The sequence below is a fragment of the Miniopterus schreibersii genome (genome assembly GCF_964146895.1).
Source record: "Miniopterus schreibersii genome assembly, chromosome: 1".
Classification (NCBI taxonomy): domain Eukaryota; kingdom Metazoa; phylum Chordata; class Mammalia; order Chiroptera; family Miniopteridae; genus Miniopterus; species Miniopterus schreibersii.
Window position 1 is genome coordinate 14,505,143 of NC_138101.1, and position 20,135 is coordinate 14,525,277.

The window sequence follows — 20,135 nt, forward strand, 5'->3', positions numbered from 1 at the left end:
AAAATGCATTTAACATGCCTAACCTACCAAACTTCATAGCTTAGCCTAGCCTACCATGAACATGATCAGAACACTTAAATTAACCTACAGTTGGGCAGTTATCTTGAATTTCACCTCCAGAGTTATTACCTTCCTCCTCCCACCAGAAGCAGGAGAAACAGGTGTTTTGTAGACAGGATGGATGTGAAAACACAGTATCCAAAAAATGCTTGAAAACAGTACAATGTAGCACAGGGGTGGGGAACCTCCGGCCCGCAGGCCGTATACAGCCTGTGAAATCATTTAGTCTGTCCCTGCCAAGGCAACCACAGGCAGGACTTGGAATTCAATAAATATAGGGACTTTTTTCATAGCTAATTTTGAAGTTGATAATTTTGTGTCGCCCACGAATAATGTTACAAATATCCAAATGGCCCTTGGCAGAAAAACAGTTCCCCACCCCTGCTGTAGAGTATCAGTTGTTTACCCTGTGATCGTGTGGTTGACTGGGCGCTGAGGTTTGCTGCCCCTGCCCAGCATCATACTGCATATTGCTGGCCTGGGAAAAGATCAAAATTTGAAGTACAGGTTCTATTGAATGCATATTGCTTTTGCATCATCATAAAGTCAAAAAATTGGAAGTCAAACCGTCAATTAAGTCAGGGATCATCTGTGCACGTATTCTCATCACAAAGGTGGAACTTGTACCTCCACAGAGGAAAGTTTTTGTTCCTTTATATAATAAATGTTAGTTTATTGTTGTTTTTAGGTTCTGTGGGTGTTATTAGTTGCACTGTAGTTCTATAGGTTTTATAGAAATAGGTATTTTTTGCTTATATTTTTTCATTGCTATTCATAAGAACACATGAGGGTATTTTATTACTAATTTTGCAGCTGAGGAAACTAAGAACCAAAGATGGTAAGAGGTTGTTGACGATTACATGGTTAATAAATAATGGAATTGAGATTTGAGCTCAGGCCTGACTCCAAAGTTGGTGGTGGTGTGATTATTTAGGGAGAATGTGCGTTGATAGGTAAGCAGTTATTTGCAATTATAATAGTTATACACAGAGGACCTTAAGAGTGTAGAATAGGAAATGTCTAAGGAAGGTCAGGAAGGCTGTGTAGAGGAGAGTCACTGGTGAAGTGATTCTTCAGGGATCAGAATGTGCCTTGAATTTTTACTGTGCAGTTTGGGGGTTGGGAGGTACTGAAGGATTTCAGCAGGAGCGATGCTGTGATCAGCTTTATACTCTAGAAAGATATGGTGGCCATAAAACGGGACATATTTGTAGTGTGGTGGTACTCATGATAGGGAGACCATATCATTACAGGAAAGCTGTGCGAGAAGTGATGAGGTTGTTTTTGATGACAGTGGCGGTAAGGAGAGGAGGGAATTGGATTTGAGCTTTTAACAATTAGACAGTATACAAATGTTCTAACTTATTTCCCCTCCCTGTCAAAAGTACCAAGATCTAAAAGTTTGTGTTTAGAAGATGGACTCAGTTCTGATCACCTTCAGATTGCTGATCTGGAAAGAACTTGCTCTTAATTGTTAAGAGTATAGCCACATTTAGGATAGGAATTATGTTGTTTAGTTACAAAGCCATTGAACTTTAGATGGAAGTGAATTTTATACCTGGATTATGGTAGTAATGTAAGTTAGACTTTTCAGTAACACAGTCACATCATTTCAGGAAGCAAAGCTAATATTACTTAAAATGATCAGCACTGTTTTATGAATATCTTCTTTCATTCCATTCTGGATCATTCTAAATAATTTCTTAGAAATTTCTGATTCAGTTCTGCAGGCAGGAAGAATGCAGTAATTGTCAGTCTTTTTGACAATGTGTCCTCCTAGGCAAATTTCTGCCTATTTGATGCCACCCTGCATCCTGTCTTTTCCTCATATCCTGAGCTGGACGGGAGCTGTTGCAGTGTTCCAATCTGTCATGTGGTAGGTGGAGTTTTTTGGATTGTCTGTAAGAACAGTCTTCCTCTTGTTAATGAGTTCAAAAGAGTTTATAATGTGTTTAGTTTTAGTATCTAATCAATCAGAAATTTTGTTTGTATATCTAGATGTATCTTTCTCTAAAATGGCAAAATCCAAAGGAAAATGATAGTTATCTTTATGTTTGAGAGAATTGAGGATGTTTGCAAGGGAATGATTTTAATGAGTGGCTGTGGATTTTGAAGGTAGAGCCCACAGATTTCCCAGGTTGGATGGGCTGTGTGAGAGAAGTAAAGAACAACCTTAGAGTTTCTCTCCCTGAGCAGTTGTAAGAATGGAGTTACTGACAGCTTAAATGTTTGGTACTTTATCACATTCCATGGTTTGGTAATATTTTGTTGATTGTATCGGCTGGGTAGCTCAGTTGGTTAGAGCATCATCCCAATGTGCCAAGGTTGTGGGTTTGATCCCTGATGAGGGCACATAAAAGAAGCAACCAAAGAATGCATAAATAAATGGAACAACAAATTGATGTTTTTTCCTCTCCCTCTCTCTCTCTCAAATCAATAAATTAAAAGTGAGGAGTATAATTAGAAAGTTTCTAATAAGTAAGCTAGGCAAATATAAGTGGAAATCAGCTTAATCCATGACCACTCATTAAATTTCTATATTGATGCACTCATTTAGTAAATAGTTATTGAGTGCTTGCTATGTTCTGGGTGGTCTAGGTGATGGGAGTATAGCACTGAACAAAACACATGGTTAAAACAATAACTTACATTGGTTTTAGTTCAAATTGAGAAATGATATTTTGGAAAACGTATGAAATAAAAGGAATTTTTGTATTTTAATCAATGAAAATTTATATTTGTATTAAACTGCTAAATAACTAGTTCAGTTGAATGAATATATATATATACATATATATGAATATATATATGGAGCCAGTTTTGTATCTTTAATGCTCTTCCTCCAGGAACTTACATTATCACACAGTTATTTTTTAAGTCATAATTATTTAAAATAATTTAAAGTATTCATGGCTTATTCCAAAAAATAAAGTTTAAGGCTTAATGAGTTGGAATTTATTTTATATTTATGGACTATATGAGAAAAATCTTTTTCTTTACTGGACGTGATACCTTGTTTGGACCAGAAATGATATTCTGCCAGTTAATTTCCTAAGTTTAAATCCATCCTAAATGAAAGAAGTTATACTGTTTTTAAGAATATACAGATAACATTACACATATTTTTGGGTAATTCTTTTGGTTAAGTCATGAGAGTCATGAGTTTTGGACAATGGCAGTTGTTTGAATCAGCTTATGTACTTTCCAAAGGAGAATTCTTTGAATCTGAAGGAAATATTAATTTGTGTGTGTATATTTTGATGTTAATTAAATAGTTTCATTACTTTTATTGTTATCTTCAGTAAAATCTGGTGATTAGAGAGAGAGAACCCCTAAAAGCTGATGATGACACATCATTACTACTGAAGAGTTGAAGCAAATACTGTCAGAAATGCCATTACTCTGAGGAATATCTGGTTTACCATACTTGTTATAAACAGTATTTGCTACATGAGAGGAATCTTCAGTAACCTCTGTGTAACTCTGAACTCCCTTCACTTTTACTTATATATTTTAAAGCAGAAATAGGTGCTAGAATTATATGGTATCAAAAATCATGTGACAAGGATAGAAAAGACTGTTAGAGAATGAAGTTAATGATCTTCAGAGTTAGGCGTCAGTTCTTTCATAAACTATTAAATGGATGTTTTGCCTGATTCTGCTTTTTTATTGTTAAATTTATTGGGGTGACAGTGGTTAATATGAACATATAGGTTTCAGGTGTGAGTTTCTCTGTTACAAGGTCTATATATTGCTCTGTGTTCCTACCACCCAGCTATATCTTTTCCCATCACTATATATTAAGATCCCCTTTTTTAAAAAAAATATTTTTATTGATTTTAGAGAGGAAGGGAGAGGGATAGAGAGATAGAAACATTGATGAGAGAGAAACATCAGTGGGCTGCCCCCTGCACGCTCCCCCTACTGGGGATCGAGCCTACAACTTGGGCATGTGCCCTGACCTGAAATCGAACCAGTGACCTCTTGTTTCATGGGTTGATGCTCAACTACTGAGTCACACCGGCCCAACTGATTCTGTTTTTTGCTTGAAGGCCTTTTGAAGGTTGCTAATAAGCACTGGCATCTTCAATTTCTCCTTGCTGCTTTTGGATATATTAAAGAGGCTATTTTTAAAAATTCTAGGAAGATAGTGTCTTAAAAATTCAGAGACACCATTATATTTTCTCCTTTGATGTTCTAATTATCAATAAGGATTTCAATAAACTTTGTAACTACATTACTTTGGAGTCCTGTGTGTTGGAAGCTGAGTTTTCAAAACTCTAATAGAGGATTTTATGAGACTTTCCCCTCCCAAAACAAAATCAAGCCAAAGCAAACCAGTGCCTATTTTTAGACGTTATTTCTATAGGAAAAACAATTGGTTGAGTGTTTCTTTCTACATTGTATAGGTGGTCCCCAACTTAGAAGTATTTGATTTACAAATGTCTTAAACATCAGGTCTGTGGTTGTGACCTCATTCCTCCGCTGTGGCCATCATCACATTGCACATGTACCTGGCTCTCCCCCTTTCCATTGAGTGAAGCATAGCTTTGTGCAATTTTCTTCTGTTGTTATGTAATGAACAGTACATGAAACGAGAATCATCCCTTTTTGTTGCTGAGACCAAATTGGTGGGGCAGTGAACTCTGCTTCCCAGTTGGAAACATGAATTTGTTTTCACTTAGAACCTTTAAGAACTTCCTAAAATAATTGTCTGAACAAACAAATAAACCCATAGAAAAACTTATATCTAAATGAGCTTTTTGTTTTTCAAAATAGTAATCTTTGGAGATCATATATTTGCATTAAGTACTGCTTTTAATGAACTGACTTTTAGAATTCCTGGTTTGGAATTTGCTTTCAGAATATTTTTCTTCTTTTTTTTAAAAAATTGATTTTAGAGAGGGAGGAAGGGGGGGAAGAGAGAGAGAGAAACATTGATTCGTTGCCTCACATACGTGCACAGATTGTGGATCTAACCCGACACCTTGGCATGTGCCCTGATGCCCAGACTTGGAAATCACATCCATGACCTTCTAGTGCATGGGACAATGCTTCAACCCACTGAGCCATACCAGCCAGGGCTTGGGTATGTTTTAAACCAGAAAGTCTTTCTTTTGACAGATTGTGGGATATAGGGGAAAATAAAGTCCTTTGCACTTAGGCAAACCTGGGTTGACTTTCAACCAAATGATTAAGCAGTTACTTTAACCCTGGGCGAATTACTGCCTATGAGAATCATGCTTTATTCATCCTGAGCAGCAGCAGCATGACTGCAACCCTACAGGATTGTTGGGAGACATTTAGATAATGAAGTAAAGCACCTGGTATGTAGTAGTTACCCAATAACACTGTCTTCTCTCTTTATCTCTTCGCTTTGTATATTAGGGTGTATTTAGTTTGGAATCAGCCAAAAGATATTTAGAGTTAAGTTTAATTAAAAACATGATATTCTTAATATCTGTTAAAGTAGTAATATAATGGAAAGGCTAGACTTAGATTTCAGGAGACTTAGCATTGAATTCCTACTATGCCATTTATTAGCTAATTTCCTACAGGCTCTTTACCTTTTTGGATAATTATAATAGATTATCTTTTGAGTGTTGCTTATTGAGCTCCAAATATGTGCTGCATACTGTGTTAGGCAATAAATACATAATTTAATTCTACAACACTCTTGCAAGGTTGCTATTAAATAATTTTCGTGAGGTTGTACAATAAGTGGCAGAATGAGAATGAATTAAAAGTTATTTTCTTCCCAGTATAGACTGTTCAAACTTTCTTATCAGTAAAATTGGGGTACTAATTTTATTTTATGTAATTGTTGTTAAGTTCTTGCACTGATGGAAAAGTGAAACAGTGTCATGGTCTTGGATCAGTGCCTGGCAGTAATAACAACTTTCTCTTTATTTCCCAAGTGTTGATATAGGTAGAATATTAATGATCTTTGTTCATTATAGCTTTTGTTTTGGTTGTAGTTTGTTTTTTATTGTAGTAATGTATATAACAGAATTTACTTTTTCAACCATTTTAAGTGTACAATTCATTGGCATTAAATACATTCACATTGTTATAGTTGTAACTTTGAATTACTATATTATTCCCTCCAAAAAACATAAATAAAAATAAGCAAAGCTATTCCACTATTCTGTTCACATAATGTTGCTAATCAAAATGTTAGTGGCATGAGATATTGTCTCAGAAGAGGCTGGGATTCTTAGAATCCTGATTCCTGATTATTTTGGTCATATTCCTCTTTGTCGTATATGCCTATAAGATCTTTGCAGAGAAGTTGGGAATCGCTTCTGTGATTTTTTGTGTGTGCACGCCCAAATTCTTCTCTTTTATTTAGAATATTTTTGTTAAGTTTTTATAGCATCCTGAGAAAATAGGAGTCAATAAATAAGTGTATTCATGCACCTGTTTACTTTTTTTTGTACCTAGTCAACAATATTTTTCCACATACGACAGATGCAACAATATTATAAACATAATAAACATTGATATCTAGGAGTTTATAGTATGAAACACAATGGAAAAGAACTTGGCAGCTGTCAATAAATATAGAGATAAATACAGGCACATAAGTACTCCATCTGTTTACATACATTGAAGGAACATATTGATTAACCATGAATTTATAAATGTAGATACTTTTTGGATAGAGGATTGTGTTGGTAAATGAATTGGATATCACGATAGTTTTGAGGCACAGGCATTATCTTGTCTTCTATCCTGAAAGAGGCTCTTTGAGAAGATCAGCAGGAACTTTTTCAAGTGGCAAGGACATGATGCTTTGTATGGGTGGGGGAGTAAGTGGGGGTGAAATATTTTGAAGATGGTAAATTGAAAAATGTCCCAGGAAAATGGGAAGGGACCTCAGCAACTGAGTTTGTGTTGGATAGTCTATTTAAAACATTTGGAAAGTATAGTTGAACTGCAATTTTTTGGGAAAATTTTAGCTATGAACAGGGGAAATGTCTTTCTTTTCACAAGAGTTCAGACTAATAGTCTTTTAATACAGAGTGATTACAGAGATTTATAACTTAAAAAAGGCTATCAGTCAGAAGTGGTTTCAAAGTAAAGGCCTTAATTTTTTGTTCAGTATAATACCTAAGCCATAAATAGATAACTCTGCAGTGGTTTCTCAGCCTTTTATTGGTAAGGTCTATCTCCTTTAATTGTTGAACTTTTCAAAAGTTTGAGTAAATATTAGAGATTCCAGACTTCTCTAAGACATGCACTTTATACCATCCAGGTATAGCATTGTACATACTAGTTACAACTTTCCCTTTCTCATTTGTTGTTTTGGCATGTAATATGCTCTCAATAAATGTTAGCATATTTTGAATATCTGCTATATACCAGATAATGTAATAGCTAATGGGTTGAAATTCACTTCTTTCTAAAAATGTATGCAGTAGCTTTTATTATTTATTTATTAGATTTTTTGGAGAAATAGTCATTCATCCTACTATACACTAACTAGGTGTTGGTCTTATGCTAGACACTGGGAATATAAGGGAATAAAACAGACTCTGCCTTAAAGAGGATATCATAAGAGAACTTTTTTAGTTGAATCAGATTGTTGGTTATTGAAAACTGACACCAAAGAATTATCTCTGAAGATTTTAGAGAAAATTTACTTTCAAAGTATTCAGATAAATGCTTGACTATTAGTGGAAGTAATAAATACAAATTATATTTATTTAAAAAATTTCTCAGTGGTAGTAATTAAGAAAATCCTAATCATGAGACTCCTAAATAGTTGTCAGTGTGCAAGCCAAGTTCTTGGCAGTATATGGTGCTCCTCGTTGTCAGTGGCCTCGTTAGTGGTTTGTATTAAGTCAGCTGGCTCCCCTTCTTACTTGCTCTTTTCTGCCTGAAATTGGCTGACCTCAAAGGTGTTATAGGGGGGAAGCTAGCTCTAAAGACTGGATATACTTCTTTAGCTTCATTAATTTCTTAAGCCGTTATTTTCTTACGTTTCTGAACATTATTTCCTACACATATTAATTGACTGTGATGACAAAATACAGAATATGGCATAAATATTTATTCCTCTAGTGAAGGCTTAATGGAATCACATTTGACATGTTTTCTAACTCTATGTCCTTTGTTCTGGGTCAGCGAAATGGAAGGGAAAGGTACCTTTGTTTTACCTACAGTTTTAGGCCTAAAATGTCAGTCATATTTGTCTCCTTTTGTTACTTTCAGTTGTCACTTCAGTTTGACCTTTTTTCCTATCCTTACTGCCATGGTTACAGCTTATGTTGTGTTACTTTATCTGTATGGTTGGAATAGGCGTTTTTGGGGAACAAACATGTAATAGAAGGCTGTAGTTTCTTCTCTAGATTAAAATGAAATTGACCATATGGGAAAATATTTTTTGAACTGAAAGTACTACACAAAATAGATGTTGGAATTTCTCTTTGTTACTTATGTTATAGTCCTACTTAAAAATCATTAGTGGCTTCTTTTAGACTCCTTCTGAGGTTTATTGTGCTTCCCTGACGGATAGCCCCAGGACATCTTTCCAGATTCACATCCTACTACTCTGCCACCTGTTACCTACTAGGGTTTTCTTCCTCCCTTGAGGAGTGCTAGTGGTATAGCAGAGGACAGTTCTTTGTTGAGTCGGACTGGCCTTATAGTCACTTAACATCTTTGGCCTCCCCACCCGTCCCCTAAATGCCAGAAGCACCAGCGGGAGGAGAGGTGAGCAGGAGGGAGAAGGGAGAAGCACTGAGTAGCCCTCTCAATTGAGAACCATTAGACTAGCCAGACTACTCTTTGTGGATCCCAGAGCTCATCTTATTTTTAGTTTGTTCTGTTTTCTCTTTTTCTAACCTCACTAATTAAAATCAAATTTCTCTTCCCTAATGCCACCCAAAATGCAGTCACTTGCATATAAAAACCAGGCATGATTACTTATTAGATCTGGTAATGTACAGTAATAATATACATATACTACGTAATAGTAGTAATAATATATAGTAATCAATAAAACAGGTTTGGTCCTTGCCCTCATGAAGTTTTGTCTTTACTGCTAGAGCATAAGAGACTTGAGGAAGACTGTCTTAAATATTTTAAAGTTCCCCTCAATTATTTTTGCCTAACATGTATATTTTGTTCAGTAAATACTTAAACTAATATTTGACAATGAATAAGTAGACTTTATACTTTTAAGCTCTAGGAGGCCATTGAATAGTTTTAATCAGAGGAATTAGATTTCTATTAACTACTTAGATTTAACTTTGGTGTCATAAAAAAGTGAGGAGTTTTATTGTCAGTTTTACATCTTACTTTTCTAATTAGCCAAGTAATTTCACATCCAAGTGTAAATATCACGTCCTTGTTTAAGCTTTTCTTGCTGTGTGTGTAGACAGGGCCACTCCCTCAGTTTTGCCACCATTATATATTTATTACATATCTTTCAGTATACACCTATCATATTTAACTTTGTTTTTATTTTTTGTATACCTAGTTTCTAACCTAGAGTGTGGCATTTATATATTTGCTAGGTAAATAACTTGTATTTAGAAGTTAATTTATTTGGCTTCTTATATTTACATATATTTAAACCGTTCAACAAATATGTCAGTCTATGTGGGAATGATATACTTATTATAAAGGTTTGTTCAAGGCAGTGTGAATTGAAGACACGTTATTATCAAAAGGAAAAGTAATGTGGCAAGTATAGATTTGTATTCTAGATTGTGAATATCATTTCTGAAGTGTCTAGTGATCCCCTTCCCTGGGACACATTTATATGATTCTTGGTTCTCTCAGCTCCTCAGCCAGGTCCTGGTAATATCTACGATAGCAAGACTTTATTCTTCTCCGACACTGGTGACACCCATTTGTGTTTATTATACTGACACTTGATCATGAATTGGAGTTTCAAAGACTTGGAATCTCAGTACTGTCATTTTTAGGGTTGAGATCTTAAGCCTGTTATGCGTGAGTCTCATTTTCTCATCTGAATAATGGAGGTAATACATGCCTCACACTGGGATGTAGGGATTAAATTATGTACATAAAATGGCATTGGCTTCTATAGTAGGTACTTATTAGGTGAAATCACTTTCATTCATTTGCCTATTTCTGCATAATCAGACTGAGCATCTGCCTTTGAGTAGAGGAAAACAAGGTGGAATTTAACATTGGTGTTGATTGCTGACTTGGATTAAGTCTTATTCTGTTTAGCTGATTCCTTTTTTCTCAGTGTAAAGCGCTGGCTTTGATACAGAGAAAAGACGGGAATGCTCAGAGTATAATGTTGAAAAGATGTATCACACTATGTTGCATTTAACAGAAGGTGAGGGCACCAAGGGAGGAAATTTGTCTTAGTTGTGATATTGGGTGCCCCACACCAACCATAGGGCCTGGCACATTACAGGTACTCCATATCATGTTTAAATGAAATCTGTTTAGAGGAGAAACATGTTATGGTATAGAATACATGATGTGCACTAGTGTATTGTGGGTAGCTAAGGTAGATGTCTAGGAGATCTTGGCTTGGCATAGGAGAATGATTTTGGTATTTTAGCCATTGTGTTTGTAACCATTATACCTGATTATAATTGTACCTGTGCCTATTCATTATAGGCACAGATCTTTTATAATGGTTCATGTATTTTTAAAAGAAATTTAAGTCAACACCTTGAGTTAAAATGAGCACTTGTGTTTAATTAAGATAGAAGGGAAACAACTGAGAAAAAAATGTAAAAGACTTTAGAACAGGTATTAGAGTTCAGAATTTTCACCTATTCTAAGTTAGATTTCTAAGCCTTAAGTCATTGTATCAAAAGGAAATAAAATTTTATGTGGAGAAATGAATTACTCTGGCCATATCCTCAACTCCTGTCTTTTCTTTCCTTCTGCTGCTTTAACTTGGCAAAACACCAAACCCTAGAGCAATCTTTATCATTTACCTCCTCCATCCCTTGGAGGCATGGACAGTTGAGTGTTTCCGGGATTACTGTACACAGTCTGACAGCTATGCCTCCAAGTCTTGCCTCCAGCCTGTCTGTTTTGCACTGTCATCGCAGTGGTATTCCTAGAATGAATCTGATTGTGTTAACCCTCTCCTTCAAATCCTTTATGGGCTTCCTACAGTCTGGGGAATTAAAAATCAGAATTCCTTAGACTGGAAAATCACTTTTAGAGATCTGGCCTCTTCTTATCAATGTCCTACTTGATCTCTTGACTTTTCCACATTTTCTCTGTATTCCAGATATATTAACCAGTTGCATTTCTCTGAATGTTCATGTTGTTTTCATGCCACTGAACATATGATGTTTCTTTTTTCTAGGCATGCTTTTCTCTCCTTCCCAGTGCATCAAGTACAGGTCATTTAAAACTCCCTAAGGTTACCTATAGAAAACTTCTGACTTTTCTTTCTCAGTCTGGAATAAATAATACCCTACAACTAATGTTCTCAGTGGCACCTAACCCAGTATGTTGTCCACATGCCTTTCTCACTAGACTGTGAACTTTTTTGAGTACCGAGTACTCTTATTATTACTTTAGTTTTTAATGCTTGTTGTTTGTTTGAACAGTATAGAAGTCTAGAACTCTAGTTAATGTATGATAGTTAATTTACCAGAGGCCCCAAATGTGCCCAACTAAGACCTGGGTATTATGAACATTTGAGAAAAAGAAGAATATGGCCCCAGCCCTATTCATAAGCTTAATTGTGTGGATAAAATGATTCATAAAGTACATAGAGATTAATAAAGTACATTAAATGAGAATTTAGGTAGAGTGGTTTGAGAATAAAGATATAATTGAAAATTTCAAACCCCGTGGCATTTTATATCTGCTCTTTACTCTGTTTTTCTCCTTAATACCACTACTACAATGCTCTACTACTTGTTTATCTTGTTATGTTCATCTGAGCCACTAGAATGTAAGCTTTATGAGGACTTTCTATCTGTTGTTCACTGTGGTATTTCCAGTGCTTACCTTGTCTGACCCAAGGTAGTGTGCAATGCATATTTATTGAATGGATGGAATGGGGTTCAGAGAAGGAACTGATCACTAGGAGATGGTATTTATGAAATACTTTATGGAGAAGTTACATCGTTGAAAGATAATGTTTTACTAAATAAATAAGTTAATTTAATTAAAAATTACTAATTTTATTTTTATAAGAATTTTTTTCAAGTCATATGTTCCTCCTAATTTTCTCTTAAAGTTTTATAAGGTTTGTATAGCCCTCACTTCTTTTAGAGAGTTTGGCAGCAAGCCTATTTAACCATAGTGAGTGATGCTGACCCTTCACTTACATACTTGTTGCAATAACACTTTAACTTCATATGTTTATTAGCAAAATAAAATGTGTTTGAAAAATAGGTCTGCTGGAAGCAATAACACATTGTATAAAAATCTTCTTTACACAATATGTTGTTATGAAACCTGAGAGCTTATATTTTACTTTGCATCCACTCAACATGGCTACAAATGAGTTCAAATTTATAGGCATATCAGGGTCCTGGTTGTTTTATGAATTAGGGATCATAATTGATCATTTGCCTATAAGTTTTTACATTTTAGCAAACCTCGATCAGAGTTTTAAATATATACACATATGCATATGTCACATAATTTATAATCCCATTTTCCATTTCCATGGAGTTTCCTTTTCTGTTTCTTCCCATGATAGGACTAACAAAATTAAAATTAGATTTGGAATTAAAACTATTAATAATGTTCACTCACTGAAAAGGGCTGTAACTGGAACATGTATGTAATACTGGTTTGCATTATTTTTTAGAAAATAAAATTATTAGTTGGTCTCTAGTACTGGCTTCTTTTCTTGCATTTTTTCCCTAAGCACAGAATTAGATATTCTTAGGCTCTTATAGCTGAAATAGATCTTATAAGTAAGCATCTAGTCTACTCACTTTATTTTATTTTTTTTTAAACTTTTAACCATTTATTTTCCATAGGTGCTACTTGAATGAAATTTATTCTACTTTTTATTTCAAAATTACAAACACATTATTCTTATATCAGTGCAATATTTTATATAAGTCTTAAAAGCAGTTAGTACTGCATTGCACAAAACGTCAGTCTTCATCTTGAGGGGTGATAGTTTTAATGCATTGTTTTCCTACAAGCCACCATCCAGCTACAGTGTCTCAGCTTAACTTCTATGTGAAATGTACACAAAGTGATTTTGTGTATTGTTTTTATTTCTTCTTAAACAGTTTCTTTTATTTGCCTGTACTCACTTTATTTTAGAGGCTAAATCCTCTATTATGCTAATAATCATTTTAAATTTTAATGTCATACTATTTCTAGAAATTTATATGGTTCTGATGACATTTTAAAAGGATATTATTTTAGTGAACTGGTGGAAGTAAGTTGCTGAAATTTGTCAGTCCACCAGTCAGCCAGATTGGTTGTGAAGTTTTGACAGTGCTTTTCCATTTTGGTTTACTAGTTGAGTCCACAGGAGCTGATTTTTATCAATCTGATTTTAAGCCATGAAAAACCCTATATTCTCTCAAAATTGTTAGTTTTTGACAACCTGAATGTGAGGATTCACACATTTTCCATTGGAAGAGGTTTAACCAGTAGATGTATATTAAAGAAAACAATGAGGAACAAGATTTTTAAAAATTCAGTTATTTTTTTATTTTTTATTTTTTGGCTTTTTCTTGTTGATCTAAGAAGTTATGTATTTTAAAACGTCATATGGGTTAACACTGGAATTCTCTTAAGTAGGAAAATGAAAAGTTTTTAAGGATCATGCAAATATTCCACATTTCCTTTTCTTGTGTTCTTTGTGATCTTTCCCTAGTACTTATGTTTTAATTAAGCTGGATTATACAGAAAATAGCACTTTGTATGGTGTGATTCTGTGCTGTTTTTTTTTTGAAAGGAGGAATTCATCTGTTGTTTTTTTTGTGTGTAGAATAATTGGTAAATACAATGGGTTTCATACGAAGAAAATGATTAAAGATGTGGAAGACTGTAGACAGCCCGAAGTCACTCCTGGTATAACTTCTGTTCGTTGTTGCCTACATCAGTTAGGTTGAATTATTTATTTTTAGTCAAGTTTATATATTACACTTTTGATTTGAAGAATACTCTGCTAGACTTTTAAAAGCCTTTTAGTTTGACTTAGTCTGAAATTTAATTTGTTGGGTTTTAAAAAAATTATACCCTCTAACTATAGCCTGCGTATTGGTATGGCAAGTTAGTAATTGTTCTTTGTTCTATTTTCAGATCCCTGCCTATCACTGAGTCCACCGTGCTTCACAGAAGAAGATAGATTTAGCCTGGAAGCTCTTCAAACCATACATAAACAAATGGATGATGACAAAGACGGTGGAATTGAGGTAGATGAAAGTGATGAGGTAGGTGGAAAACCTTTTTCCCTGCTCTTCTCATAACACAGTAAAGTTTTAGTTTTAAATTCTTTCATTATTCCTCATATGACTCAACTCCTTCAACATCTTTTGTTTTTCTCTTTACATTTTAATTTTACCCTATGTATTTACATGTTTTTTCTTTTTCCTTTTTTTAATGTGTATATGGAGTCCTCCCAGTTTTATAAGAATCTTTAGTCTCATGTTCCTGAATTTCTCAAACTTATATCTTATTGTCTCTATCGGTTATCTGTTGCTGCTTTACAGACCACCAAAAATTTAATGGCTTAAAATGACAACAGTTTATTATTTCTTCTGATTTTCTGGGTTGACTGGGCTTAGCTGGGCACTGTTCCCCTGGGTATGGGCTGAGGTCCCTATGGCAGTTCCACATAGTTGGGAGTCTGCTGGGGCTGGAAGACTTAAGATGACCTCTTATACTTCAGAGTCTCTCTCCATGTGACCTGTTATCATTCAGGACGCTAGCTCAAGCTTGCTTAGAGTATGGCAGCTGGCTCCCAGGTGGCAGTGCTGCAAAAAAACAAGTTCCCATGTAGAAGTGCTTATCACGCCTCTGCTTGCTAGTAGTGCCTGTTAATACCAAATTGGCTAAAGCAAATTTTGGCTAAGTTCAGAGTTCATGTGGGAAAGGATTATACAAGGGCCTGAATACCAGGAGATGTGATTTATTGGGGGTCATCTATATAATAATCTCTACTCACTGTACAAATAAATAATGCTTTATTTCTTAAGCATTCTCATCTACCCCCCTCATCTGGTGTCCCTCTTAGTTTCTCCATAAAAGTTGTTTTCTTTTTTCCACTGTGGTCTCATTTTAACCAAATCCCTTGGTTATTTTTCAGTCCTCTTTAACCTTTGTTATATTTGTCACTGTTGAAATGCTTTTCTTTTGATTTATATGATACTAAATCACATTATTTTCTATACTATTATCTAATGTTATATAACAGTGATATCCTCTAACCATATTGTTATTTAATCACATTGCTATTTAACAGTAACATTTTCTAACTATCAGTTCTTGACCTGGTGTATAAAACATTGACCTTGAGAATGCTTATTCATTTTTAGGTTACTCCCAATTCCTCCATCTCTAAGCCAGTTCAGATTCTTGTACATATATTACTTTCTGCCTGAACATCTTTCGAGGGCTCTTACTTTTGCTTTCAGCTTAGTTTGTCTAAAACAAAATCCCATCGCTCTTTGAAATCCCTCACTGTTGAATGACACGGCTGGACCTACTTCTCAGTTCTTATTCTTCTAAATCAGGAATTGGCGGAATTTTTCTCTAAAGGACCAAGTTACAGATTGAAATGTGTACTCTCCAAAAACATATTTTGAAGTCCTAACCCCCATTATCTCAGAATGTGACCTTAATTTGGAAATAGGGCCACTTCGGACATACTGGAGTAGCGTGGGCCCTTAATCTAGTGATTGATGTCCTTATAAGAGAGGAGAACATCATGTGGAGACTAGACCAGGGAGAAGATGACCATATGACGGTGGAGGCAGAGATTAGAGTTATGCAACTACAAGTCAAGGAATGACAAGGATTGCTAGTGACACCACAAGCTAAGAGAAAGGCATGGAACAGATTCTTTCCCTAGGGCCTTCAAGAGAGCATGGTCTCACTGACACTTTAATTTCAGACTTACAGCCTCTAGAACTGTGAGAAATTAATTTCTGTTGTTTTAAGCCATTTAGTTATGGTACTTTGACACAGTAGCCCTAGGAAACTAATATAGACCAGATACTAAATATTTTATATTTTTGTGGGTTATATCATCTCTGTTGTAACTACTTAACTCTCCCATTGTAGTACCAAGCAGCCATAGACAGTACGTGATCTAAAGGGCATGTCTGTGTTCCAATAAAACTTTATTTGTAAAAATAAACAGCAAGCTGTAGTTTGCCAACCCCTGCTATAAACAAAATCTTGTGTTCTTAAAATTTATTTTCTTTCTTTCTCACTTATCTGTTCTAGTTATTTGCTTGTTCTATTTTAATCTAGGTCAGCAATTTTCAACTGGTGTGCCATGACACACTGGTGTGCAGCAAGAATTTTTAAAACATGCTATACCTGATCAGTATTTAGTCAGGGACACTTACCTCTTTTCCCTTGGGTTTTCAGATAAAAAATGGATAATTGCTAACACAACAGTAGCAGTCCAGTGTGAATGAATCAAAATCATATCTTTTTTTTTCTTCAAATCGGCAAAATATATGTTATATTTTTTGGTGTGCCACAGAATGTTAGTAATTAGTTTATATATGCCATGAGATAAAAAAGGTTGAAAATTGCTCATCTTAGTATTTATTATCTGGTGCCTAGATTATAACCTCTAAGTTTTTCCTCTCTAATCCATCATGAACATCACTTTGAGAGTGTGTTTCTCTAGCTAGGAAACTTAACAGTGATTTCTTAGTGTTTATTAGATCAGATATTAGCTATTCAGTCTTATACTTAATGTCTCTATATTAGTTATCTGTTGCTGTGTAACAAATTTCTCCCAAATGTAGTGGTTTACAACATTATACATTTATCACCTCATGGCTTCTGTGGGTCAGAAACACAGATACAGCTTACCTGGTTCATCTGGCTCTGAGTCTCCCATAAGGCTGCAATTAAGGTGTCAGCTGGTATTGCAGTTACTATGGAAAACAGTATAGAGGTTCCTCACAAAATTAAAACTGTAACTACCATATTACCCAGCAATCCCACTTCTGGGATTTATCTGAAGAAAACCAGAACACTAATTTGAAAAGATACATGCATCTGTATGTTCACTATAGCATTATTTACAATAGCCAAGATATGAAAGCAAGCTAAGTACCCATTGATAGACAATTGGATAAAAATGTGGTACATATGTACAATGGAATATTGCTTGCCATAAAGAAAATAAATCTTACTATTTTTGACAACATGTATGGATCTGGAGAGTATTATGCTAAGTGAAATAAGTCATACAGAGAAAGGCATTAAATACCATATGATTTCACATACGTGTGGATTCTTAAAAACAAAATAAATGAACAAAATAGAAATAAACTCATAGATACAGAGAACAAACTGATGATTGCTAGATGGGAGGGGGGTTGTAAGGGTGGATGAAACAGGTGAAGGGGTTAGGAAGGATAAATTGGCAGTTATAAAATAGTCACAGGAAGGTAAAGTACACCATGGGGAACATAGCCAATAATATTGTAATAACTGTGTATATGGTGCCAGATGGGGACTAGACTTTTGAGGGGGGATCGCTTCATAGGTTATATAAATTTGTAACCACTATGCTGTACACCTTAAACTAATAAAATATTGAATGCCAACTCTAATTGAAAAATAAAAATTTTAAAAAATAAACACAATTTTTCATTAAAAATTGTATCTCATTCCTGCTCCATTAATTTTGAATTTACCTTACCAAGAGTTTCATATTAAATACTGTTACAGCCTGGAAGGGGGCAGAAGAGTAGGAGTGTGAATCAGGACCTGCATCTGCACTCCGTCAGCTCTCGCCTGGCTGTACTGCCAGTCCCGCGCCTCTCCTCCCCCTCCTTTTCTGAGCCTTTTCGGGATCACAGGATGGCACTGCATTTATGTAATTTTTTTTTTTTTTTTGAGAGTTTAGCACATTTCAAATATTGTCTCATCTTCTAAAAGATCTCTGAGTTGGGGTGGGTACAGAACCCATTTATTGCCGTTTCACAAATGAATTAAAATTGTACCTTTATTGTAACATTAAATCTTTGCCTTGTGTTGTTGTCACTGTAGATAGAGTGATCACCTAATTCATCATCCAAATTGGAACACTATTGAGCACAAAAGAGGGGGCTACAGTCACACCAGGCCGACAGGCACATGTGAGGACGGTCCCGGGCAGATGGGACTTTGTACTTACCTTTATCTGGGTCCTGCTCCCTCACTCAGTTGTTATTAAATTGGTCAAAGTGTTGTGCTAAGGTTTGTGCTATTAGTAAAACTTAGACCTACTTCAGTTTAGTTTGTTACCTTGTCTTTAAAATTTTAATCCTCACCCAAGGGTGTTTTTTCCATTGCTCTGCAGAGGGAATGAAGGGGATGGGGGGAGGGGGGAGAGGGAGAAACATCGATGTGAGAGAGACATGTTGATTGGTGGCCCCCCAGACTTTCATGTCTGAAGACTTACTTAATAGTCTGAATTTTCCTGTGGACCTATTCAGTGGTCTGCCTGCCAGAATTTCCCCCGGACTTAGTGCTGTAGTCACTAACCACACGGTCTTCAGAAGACTGTTTTGCTTTAGGAAAGCCGTTTTTGTGGTCTTAAGCCAAGGTCAGGTACTGTGCTGTATCAGGGAGGTGTAAAGTAAATGGTTTTATTTTTTCATAGGGTTTTTTTTTTTTAATCCTCATTAGAGGATATGTTTATTGGTTTTAGAGAGAGGAAGGGGGGACAGGAGGAGAAACATCAGTCGGCTGTCTGCTATATATGCCCCTACCCAGGGACCTAACCTGCCACCTAGGTGTGTGCCCTGACTGGGAATTGAACCCACAACCTTTTTGGTATAGGGGATGATGTTCCAACTAACCAAGCCACCTCGCCAAGGCAAGGTAAATTGTTTTTAGCCTTAGGTAACTTCACTGTATGTCGATTATAACATCATGGTTTATAAAGCATATATGCTGTCTCACATTATCTTTGACTATGTTTTTTGTGGGTTTTTGTTGTTGTTTTTTGAGATAGGCAGGACAGGTGGAAACCCTATTCTATAGGTAAGGAGACTGAGGTTTAGAGAGATTATGTTCTTAGGTCACATAGTGTGTGTAAGGAGAACTGAGCTAGAGCCCAACTTTCCCAGCTCCGGTTTACTCTACAGAACATGTTTAGACACAGCTCCTAGGTGTTTTTTTGGTGTTTTTTCCCCCCTTAACTTGTTTTCAGTTTTGAGCCCTGGACACTAATAGAATCTCCCTGAATACATTCTTGAAACAGTGTTTCTAATAATGACCTCAATTTTACTTGGAAACCTTTGGCAGCTCTTTCACTAGGACCTCATACCTATTTGTTCCCTTTATTTGGTTTGAATCAGACTGACTTATATCTTGAGTGTTATTATTTTTTTAAGGGAAAGCAAAGTTTATTGAGGGAGAGGAGAGACAAAAGCTCCCACCAGGGAGAGGGGTCCCAAACAGGTAGCCCTTGAATGTTATCTTAAACTTGGATGGAGACTTTACCTTACCTCACCCTAAAGATGACTGTTTTCCCTTGTGCTTTATTTAGGCTTTTTATCCTGCCCTTTTGAGTCAAGGCTGGCTTGATATTGCTCATGACCTAGTATTGGTACAGCCAAGGGTTGATTATTCCCCCCAACCACCCTCCAGCCTTTTTACAGTGTTATTAAGTCTGGAGGCTGGAACTATAGGGCTCAATTGATAAAGAGCACTTTTTTTAAACTGAAGGAATATTTTATCTTGATCCTGAAAATGTTTAAAATAATTATAAAAATATTTAGAGCCTTTTATTTTAATCACTCATCCTTCCCAGCTCACCTTTAAAAATTTTTTATTTTATTCTTTTATATTTTTTAAAATTAAATTTATTGTGGCCACATTGGTTAATAGGATTATATAGGTTTCAAGTGAACATTTCTTCCTTTTTGTTTCATATGTTTTATTATTGATTTTAGAGA

At 35.4% G+C, this 20,135-nt stretch overlaps 1 protein-coding gene across 3 annotated transcripts in view; it reads left to right on the forward strand.

Annotated features, from left to right (window-relative positions):
* STIM2 (stromal interaction molecule 2) overlaps positions 1–20,135 on the forward strand; it is a 136,347-nt gene that overhangs the window by 47,925 nt on the left and 68,287 nt on the right. For all 3 annotated transcript variants that reach the window (XM_081123439.1, XM_081123438.1, XM_081123440.1), the window contains exon 2: positions 14,302–14,432. In XM_081123439.1, coding sequence (XP_080979565.1) covers positions 14,302–14,432 — 131 coding nt within the window. The remainder of the gene's footprint in view (positions 1–14,301; positions 14,433–20,135) is intronic.